General features: G+C 53.6%; 1 protein-coding gene across 11 annotated transcripts in view; it reads left to right on the top strand.

Moving 5' to 3' along the window:
- The first annotated feature begins 5,220 nt into the window (after window positions 1-5,220).
- The window catches only part of TNRC6A (trinucleotide repeat containing adaptor 6A), a 46,190-nt gene continuing 41,989 nt past the window's right edge, over window positions 5,221-9,421 (top strand). For 4 of the 11 annotated variants that reach the window (XM_071761003.1, XM_071761001.1, XM_071760999.1 and 1 more), the window contains exon 1: window positions 8,207-8,298. In XM_071761003.1, coding sequence (XP_071617104.1) covers window positions 8,222-8,298 — 77 coding nt within the window. In that variant the 5' untranslated portion in view covers window positions 8,207-8,221. Of the gene's footprint in view, window positions 7,509-8,206; window positions 8,299-9,421 lie in introns of those variants that run through there. The other 7 variants (XM_071761005.1, XM_071761000.1, XM_071761009.1 and 4 more) reach the window with 5 other exon arrangements.

Below are 9,421 nucleotides of genomic sequence, written 5' to 3'. Positions count from 1 at the left end.
GGGCTGTGGGCTGCTCAGTCTCATCACCCGGGCCAATCTGGCAGGGTTTGTCCCTGCTGCATTACCCCTCAGAGCACTGATGAAATGAAGAGGGAAGATAATTCCTCCTTGGATCCCCAGCTCTCACGCTCACTGCCTGCTGGAAGGGATGTAAGGACCGCATCCGAGGGGGTGTTTATAGGGCTGTGGGGGGGAGCGAATAACCACCCACCCCACGCAGCACCAGAGACCAAACCCTTACTTCTTAAAGGTCTGAATGTGTAGAACCCAGAGTCAGTCACAGCCCTCAGGGGGTTCAGGGCTCACCTGCTCTCTCCCATAGTTTTTCCACCCACAGTCAGGATTGGGCTTCCCTGGAGGATGGTCCCGCTCCTGCCCGACCTGCAGCCCCATCCCAAGGCTCTCTCCTTTGGACAGCCCCTCCCTGGGCACGGGGCAGCCTCTGCTCTGCTCTGCTCTGCTCTGCCCCCGGAGAGCTGCACCGAGTTTGGAGAAAGCGCTTTGCCTCCGAGCTGAGGCTCTGCCCTGCCCGGGGGGAGCTGCTCCTCAGCTTTTATCACCCGTCCTTCCACAGGCGATTTGCCCTCTTCCCCTGCCCTTGGTCCAGCCAGAAGGGACAGGCACCCTGACGGGGCACCTCGTGGGGCCAGCCTGGTGCTCAGACACCCTACAAGCACCCAAGTTTTCACCTTTTTGCTTTCCAAGCACCCCCTTTCTCTGCCCTGCCCCCGGCACCAGCGCCAGGACCCAACATCTGGTCCCGTCTGCTGAGTGCCCTTGTCTTGGCTCCAGTGGCTCCCAGTCCATCCCAGTGCCGGCCCTCTCATCGCCGGCCTGGCCGCCCTGTTTCCATGGCAACGCTCTCCCTGCCGCCGCCGCATCCTCTGCTCGCAGCTCCCAGCCCCGCATTTGTATTCCCAGCCTTTGTCTCCTGCTCGGCGCTGGCAGCCGGCCAGCCCAGGCATCCATTTCAAAGCAGCCTTTGTTTTCCTGGTGAAATAGCTGCTCAGGAATATGTGTGACTTAACCGGGGCCAGAACAGTTTTGTTTTCTTGGCTTTTCTCCTTCCCCAAGGTGCAGTTGCGGTGGGAGCTGGGGGTGGGTGCCCGGGTGCCCCCCCTGCTCAGAACCTGCAAACCAGGGCTGCTCCGGCTGCGCTGGCTCGGACAGGAGGGGGGGAGGCATTGCCCTTCTCGCTCCCACTACCCAGCCGAAATTCTCTTTCCGAGTCATCCGTCTCGTTTTCAGAGCAGCCGGGAGGCTCAGCTGGATTTGCTGAGCTGCAAAGAGACCCCAGGCCCTGGGCAGGGGGAAAAAAACTGCTCAGAGTGAAGAGGAGTCAGGCTCCCGGCTCATTGCTCCTTCCCTCCTGCGGCTGCCGAGAGGTTGGAGCCGCTAATTCCGTTAATTAATAATCCTGTCTTGTTTGGAGGGGAGTGCGAGGCTCGGAGTGTGTGTGCTGGTGTTACACACCTGCTCGAGTGTGCAACGAGGGATGCAAAAGCATCCAGGTGTGTGAGTAGGTGTAGTGCAGGTTCATGGGGTGCAAGGGGAAGCCAGGAGGGGACACAGGGGAGGGGCATGGTGTGTCACTGCTGAGACACCAGGACCTCCAGGACCTCTCTCTAAGCTCTCAGAGCATGAAGTGAGGCTGGAGGAGAAGAGGCTGGCTGGAGAACAGTGAAGGCTTTGCTAAGGGCAGAAGCAGAAGCCTTGTGCAGAGATAAAATACATCCAGGATCAGCCTGTCCTCTGATAAGGGTGTCCTTGGAAGGCAGCAGGAGCTGGGCAGCCAGTCCTGTGATAGTGGTTGTGGGGAGTTCATCCAGCAGGAGGAGGAGGAGGAGGAAGGTTTCCAGCCCTGGGAGGACCTGGAGGGGTACTCGGGAGCACTGGGCCAGTGCTGGGCACAGCTGGGCAGCTGGTGGGCTGCCAGGCCAAAGCAAGAGAGGTTTACTTCAACTAAGCCCAAGTGAAAAAACTGAAACCTAAGCCTTTGGTAAGAGATGTAAATGAAAATAGAAAGAAAAAAAAAAAAAAAAAAAAAAAAAAAAGAAAAAAAGAAAGAAAATAACAAAATACTTGGGATAGACTGCAGTTTTTGTCAAGTCAACACAGATTTGGAATGAATTGGATTAATGCAGAGCACATCTGGTCACTGCAAAGGCAGAGATGTCAGTGTTGGTTCAGAGCTGCAGACATCCAATCTCTGTTATCAGAACAGCTCTGGAGTCTGCTTTATGCTGTGGATCTCTGCTGTCCTGCAGTGATGTGTGGCTATGCCGAGGAACTACATTTCCAAGTGTGCTTAGGGGTAATTTAAATAATCAAGATGTTAAAATTAGTGTTCTTTGAGAACTAATCTCCAGGCAACTTGTGCCCTTCAATGACCTGTACAACATCAGTGGCAGGAGGCAGCAGATTAATGCACTGGATGCCTGGAGCAAAACATCTCTGCTGCCCAGGAGGAATTGGGGCATTTGCATGTGGCTGCTCTGTGCAGTGGGGTGTTCAGACTGCAAATGGAAAAGCCAGAGCAGCTGCTGGGGAACAGGTATCTCTGTCTGCCCAGAGCTCCTGCACCCCCCTGGGCAGCAGGTGGGACGGGGACTTCTTCATCCTTGGGCACCTCTCCCCCAGCCTGGCTGCTGAGCAGTGCTGCAGCTGGAAGTGGGCAGGAGGATATTGGCCTCAGAGGGCTCACAGGGCAGACCCTTCATCGTGGTGAGCCTCAGACAGTCTTCTTAGTAATTTCCTGCACCATTATGGTGAGATACAAACCACTCTAGCACGGCAGTTCCCATGACAGACTTTGCTGGGGCCACGGTGTGTTTCCCACCTCCCAGCATAGGAAGCTGCAGGACATCCAGCTCTGGGAGTGAATGGGGGCTGTGCTGCTCCTCCCTGCCCCTCTGTGCCACCTTCCTCGTGTTCTGAAGTGAAAGAAAAGCACAGCAAAGCCACTGCACCTCAGCAGACATTAAGCATTAACAGTAAGCATTAAGTGCACTGTGTGTTTAAGAACTGCTGCTGACCAGGACCCTGTTCAGCTGGGAGAAGCAGGAGCACAGGGGCCAGAGCAGCGTGGAGAGGTCATGGAGAGGCAGCCCCAGCAGCACCAGTGTCACCTTCCCCACCTGGAGACAACCCCAGGAGGTAACAAGTGCCAGAGCTCAGCATCGGGTGTTCTGGCCCTGCTTTGTTCTCTGCAATTAGGGAATTCAGCAGATGAGTCACTTTCTGCAGCCTAAATCAGAGACCACTGCAGGCACAGAAAGGAACAGGCTGTAGCAGAGCAGAAATCTTTGGTGCTATTGCCAGAGAGAGGTGTGTGAGGAAGAGGAGAAATCTGCTGCTGATCTGGTGCTGTGCTCAGTGAGCATCAGTCATGGAGAGGCTGACTGGTGTGAAACACCAGGGAGGGCAGAATAAATGTACATGAACACCATCTATACATAAACACCATAAATACATAAACCCCAGGTGCACAGCAGATGCCCAGGCAGGGTGTGTGTCCCCTGGGTGAGGGGGTTTGTAGCTCTGTGGGCTCTCCAAGCAGTGCCCCACGACTTTCTGAAATTGGCTTTTTAGTCAGCAAAAAACCCCTAGAAACAAGCTAGAAAGAGCCATGCTGGTGACAGGGACACCAACAGGCACTGAGCTGGCAGAACCCATGGGGCAAACTGGGCTGAGCTGGTGGCAGCAGCAGGGGATGCCCAGGGTGACTGGAACTGGTTTGAGGGGAACCTCTGGAGCTGGGGAAACTCTGGGACCATCCTCCATGAGACATTTGTCCCAGGGTGTATTTGCTGACACCAGAGCACTGCTGAGAGCTGTGAGGGTTGGGTCCTGATGAACTTTAAGGTCGTTTCCAACCTCAACCATTCCGTGGTTCTACAAGAGGAGGAACTGGCAAAGAGGGCAGGACTCAGTGAGATGGAAATGGACCTTGTGGTTTCCTTTTGAAGTGCAACACAAGCCTGGTAAATAAATAAGGATTGGAAACATCTCCTGCACTGTGCCCCTGGAGAGGCCAGGGCTGTGAGGAGGGGGTGGTTGGATGGGTGCAGAGTGAAATCCAGGCTCAGAGATTCCATTTTGCAGTTGGCAGCCTTCCCAAATGCAGATCAGGGAAAGCAAGTTGGCCTGGCTCTAAAACACAGGGAAATCCTTCTTCTTTTAGATTTTTTTCTTTTTTTCCTGATTTAAAGGGTAGGATTAAATGCTCATTTAATAACCCCCAGTGCCTGCTCCCCCTGCTCTGGTTGCTGGGTGCAGGGGGGATGATTCTGGGCAGTTCTTGGGGAGTTTTCTCCTCCTGAGCACAGCTCTGGGGAGGGTTTGCTGCTGCCTGTTCAATCTCCAGCCCTGACAGCAGACTTCGTGAGCTGTTTTCCAGGTCTGTTTGGAAAGCAACCCGAACGCTCTCTCTTATCAGCTTCCAGCTTTGTCATTTGTGGGTTTTCCTCCTAATTACAGATCCTGCAGAGCCCCAAATGTTCCTCACTAACACAAACAGTCTGTTTGACTTCACGGAGCAGCTCCCGGGCAGGCATTGTTCTAATGAGCCTGCTCAGTACCTCTCGATTGCCACCTTTAACCACTGGCTGAGATATTTCTCAGTATCTCTAAAAATGCATCCTGTAAATAAAGTGTGTAAATGAAGAAGGAGCCTCCTCGCAGGGTGACACACACAGAGCCTCTGTGTTAACGAGAAGACTGCTTCCCCTTGTCTCTCAGACCAGCTCATTTCGATTACTTAAGTCAAGTGCAATTTTGAAAACAATCTGTTTTGCTCCTGACAGCATCTTCATCGCCTTGCTGGAGCAGCTCCTTGCTGGATTTTCCCCAGACATGAAGCAGGAAGGATCCTTTCCCACGTCTGCTCCCCAGGCTGCAGCATTTCCTGGGCACCCCGGGCAGAGAGGGGCAAGGTGGAGGGGAAGGGGAGGGCTGGAATGGCACCAGCTCGTTTTTAACATGTGCATTTCTTTGCTCTCCTGCAGCTGATTCTCTTGCTCTGATTACACGGAAGCCCTAATTAAAAAGTTAATGGGAATGTAGGACGTGTGGGGCTGGCAGGGTGCAGGGGTGGGAGAGGATCTCTGGGGATCACTGCCCAGAAGGGCATGTTTGTCCAGTGGTGAAAATATAACATACAGATCCCTCCTTGGCAGCTGCCCAAAAGCAGGGCGGGCTGTTTGCCCTTGAAGAGTTGTTCCCATTATTGCTAATTTCATGTACAACCATCGTGCTTTGGAGCCTGAATCTGCACTGGCACAGCATCCAGAGCAGGAGGGATCCTCCATCTCCATGGAGAAAGGATGGAAGTCTCCAGCAGGGCCAGCTGGAAAACATCTTCTGACCAAGAAACCTCCCACCACAGCAAAATGTGCCCTGGGTGTCAGCCCAGCTGGAGGCTGAATCAGACACCAGGACCTAAGCAAAGGAGCCCAGAGGTCTGAGCTTCGGTGAACACAAGAGTAAAAAGACAAAGAATGAACTAAAAACATGTGGTAAGCAGGAGAGAAGGTGAGCCAGACCTCTCCTGCTCCCAAATAACCAACAAAATTCATATTGAAGGTAAAGCCAAGGGGGTGGTGAACACTGGGCACCTGCTGGAGGGGATGTTGGGACTGTGCAGGGCTGTGTGGACATCAGAGGGGACAGAATGGATGTGGAAATCTATCATGGTGCTGGTGTGGGGAGGTGACAGCAGAGGTGGCAGGGGGAAGGTGATGCAGCAGCTCTGCTGGAACCAGCTGGAGCAGAATGGGAGCCTGGGCATGAGGAGCTGGTGCAGAAATACAATTAGAGAGCAATCTGAAACAATGGTGGAAGCTGCAGGCCCTGACTGTGAATTTTACTGACAGTGGCAAAGTGACATAAGAGGAGCACAGAATGCATTTATGAGGTGATTCCTACCTGAGGACAAGTGTAACAGCAGTGCTGTCACATCAAGTGTCACCAGAGACAGAGACAGAGCTGCTGTGAGAGCCAGGCAGGTCAGGGCATCCAGTTCCACACCATGGCACAGATATACAAACATTTTTTTTTTTTTTTATATGAAGAAAAAAGACCAAAATTAACCTCCGAGTTATTAATAGAAGCTAAGAATCTGGTTTCAAATTGTCAGTGCCCTCTTAAGTACACCAAAAGTGTTGGCATCACTTTATGGATGTGGATGCTGAGCCTTTCAGAGGAGGAGAAGAAAATCCCTATTTCCTATTTTCCCTATTTGTGTTGTGCTGAACGCTTGGATTTAATAGCACAGGATCTTCATCAGCTGGGAGAGACTTTACTCCATTCCTGCTGGCAGAAAGTTGATGTTGCAGCAGATTCCCAGAGACAATTGCTCACTTGTCCAGGGCATCCATTTGTTTTACAGGTCAATAAAAATGCATTAATTTCTTCATTAGCACTAATAAGCACGGTAAAGGCCAAGGGGAGCCGTGCTGGTGAAGGCTCCTGGGGATGTGGGAGCTGGATGCAAAGGGAGAGCAGGAACTGCCCTCTGCCCCGTGCTAAAATAGCTCAAAAAAAGATGTTTCCAGGTTGTTTTGCAGAGATGCAGCTGCAAGTGCAGCAGATCCTGAGCACACCCAGCTCTGTGCAGTGTTCTGACCAGAAACACTGCAGTTTGGTGAGGGGTGAGGTTATCCTGTGGGCACTGGGAATGGGAAGCAGAAATTGGGCAGAATGCTCCCAAATTGGGGTTTGCTGAGCAGCCTCCGGGGTTCAGCAGCAATATTATAATGAAGCTGTTGTGCTCTGTACCGATGCCAGTAGTAACCCTTTACAGTGCTCTAACTAAACTTAACGATTACTTTATTGCCACTATTATTCTGTGGAAGAAGAAACTGTTGAATTTTGTGGAATTTTCCAGTTCTCCCCTCTGGGGTGTTTGGGGATCTTTGCCCTCAGCTTTGCTCTTGGCATTCTTGTTCCTAATTCTCTCCCGGTATTCCCTGCCAGTCCTTCCCTTGGGCATTCCCCTCTACTTTGGGGATGGGTAAGAACAGGGGTGCTCCCGGATCCAGAGGCGATCGGCGGGATGGGCGGTACCAACCCTCACCCTCGGGCAGCCCAGGCCCCTCCGCACAGCCCGCAGAGGCCGGGCCGCTGCCTGGCACCGCTCGGTGACCCTGCCCCGGGAGGGGGCTCGGCCGGGCCGGGGGTCTGGGCCTCTCCGGGGGTCTCGGCCTCCCGGGATCAGCCCGGCGGCGCCCGCTGTCCCCCGCCCCGTTGCTAGGGCGGTTGCTAGGGCGCCATGTCGGGGCAGGGCGGTGCCCCGGAAGTGTTTCCCTGTGCCCGGGTTTCCCTTCCTGTGCGGCGGGGCCGGACCCGGCCGGGTTAGGAGGCAGGAAATGGCGGCGGTGCTGCAGCTGCAGCTGCCGGGCCCTCCCGCTCCGCACTGCCGGGACATGGCCGCGTAGAGCCGCCGCGACACCGCCGGGCCCGGGCCGCAGCCACGCCGGGACGGACTCCGAGCACTTTACATACATGAGGTAGCGGGAGGGAGCGGGCGGCGGGAAGGGCGGGAGCCGCCGAGCTCTGGCGCCAGAGGGGGCCCGGCTGCTGCGGGAGGGGGAGGGGCGGGCGGCGGGGAACGGGGGGGATCCGAGGGGGGGGGGGGGGGGCTGTGAATGGGGGTATCTAAAGGGGGGAGCTCTGAACGGGGGAGGGGGGTTGCTGCAAATGGGGGGGTGAGAACGGGGGGGGCTGCGAACGGGAGGGATGGGAGGGGGGGCTGCGGGCGGGGGGGCTGTAAACGGGAGGGCTGTGCAGGAGGGGCTGTGCTGAGGGGAACGGGGGGGCTGTGAACCGGGGGGTCGCCTCCCGGGGCTGTTGCTGCCCCGGCGATGGTGCCGGGCCCGGGGCGGTCTCCCCGCGGGAGCGGTGCCCGGGGCGGGGCAGGGGGTGCCGGGGAGCGGAGTGAGGGGGTGCGGTGCTTCGCTGCGGGGCTGAGCTTTGACCTCCGGCTCTCGGTATTGTTCGCTCCCGCAGCGCTGCCGGGCAGGGCGGGCTTGGGACTCCTTCCCCGGCAGGAGCGGAGCTTCCCGCGCTGGGGAGGAGCGGGGGAGGCGGTGCGGGATGGGTGCGGGAGGCGTGCGGGGGGCTGGCAGCCCATGGGCCAGCACCCAACACCCAGCTGGGGCTCAGCCCCTGCCCTGACCCCGCTCCCCTCTTGTTTTTGGCTTTGTGCTGCTTTGCTGTTGACATGGAAACCAACACCGCTTTCTCTTCCAGAGAATTGGAAGCTAAAGCTACCAAAGAAGTTGAAAGAAAACCAAGCAGGTAAGAGACTCATTTGAATTCCCTCCTACAGTTCAGAACAAGAGTTGGCCTTGGGCTAGAAATCCTTGTGGGCTTTATCTGGAGCTTTAATCTCATGTTAATTGTAAGGATAAAACAAAAACAAAAACAAACCCTGAACGTGAAAACGTGGTGCTCTGTTGCACAGAGAAAGCTCTGCAGTTTTTGTCAGTTCTGTAGTGTAAACACCTTTTTAGCATGGCTTCCTTTGCATAATAACAATATCAGATTCTGTAATGCCATTTCTCTCTTAGGTGGGTTTTTGAAGAGAAAAACAGCTTAGTTTTGTGTTCTAAGCTGTGGCATCCAACAGTAACAGCAAAAAAGGAATGTTTGGGTTTTTTTTTTTTCTGTACAGTTCAGACACACGTATTTGGGAGGCAAGAAATAGTTGGCTTTAGCATGAAAGTTGCTTTGCACTCCAATGAACCTTATATTGCCATGTAACCATTAGCTTTTTGCTTTTTTTCCCCTGAAGAGTTGAAGTGTTTTTCCTGTTCACCTGTGGGCTCTGTTTGAGGAACTTTATAGGGTGGGCAGCTCCTGTCTCACAGTGCTCAGCTCATGGAGAGCTCAGTGCCTGCAGCACACATCACTTTTGTGTTTTGCCTTCTGCACTGTTTATTTTTAGGATGGTGACTCTCTTGCAGACACCTACCTCTTTTTGTTTACACTTTTTGGGTTTGTTTTCAACTTTTGTCCTACTTCTTTTTGTGTTTATTCTCCGACCTTAAAGGGACTTTTGACAGCAAACTTACAAGCAGACTTCTACTAAGGCTGTCTTAAATGTGCTGAAACCCTGGATATAACTGATAGAATTTGAGTTTCTTGCTTTTTATTTACTGTGCCTATTCAGACCCCCAACTTCCAGACTGATTTACAATTATTCTGTGAAGACTGATTGGCTTTCCCCCACTGTCACTCTGTGTGCTCCTTTTTTTTTTGGGTAGTCTACTTGAGCATGAATAGTTTTCCTCATTTTGTTGTTGAAATGTATGGAGCCTTTAATACAAGCTTAGCACAGTTCTTTTAAATCCAATGTCAAGGTCATTGTTAAATGACTTATTTCAGAGAATGAGGTTCCATGAGGATGATTTCAACGTGA

Source organism: Heliangelus exortis, chromosome 17 (genome assembly GCF_036169615.1).
Source record: "Heliangelus exortis chromosome 17, bHelExo1.hap1, whole genome shotgun sequence".
Taxonomy (NCBI): domain Eukaryota; kingdom Metazoa; phylum Chordata; class Aves; order Apodiformes; family Trochilidae; genus Heliangelus; species Heliangelus exortis.
This window is presented reverse-complemented; position numbering and strand designations above follow the sequence as displayed.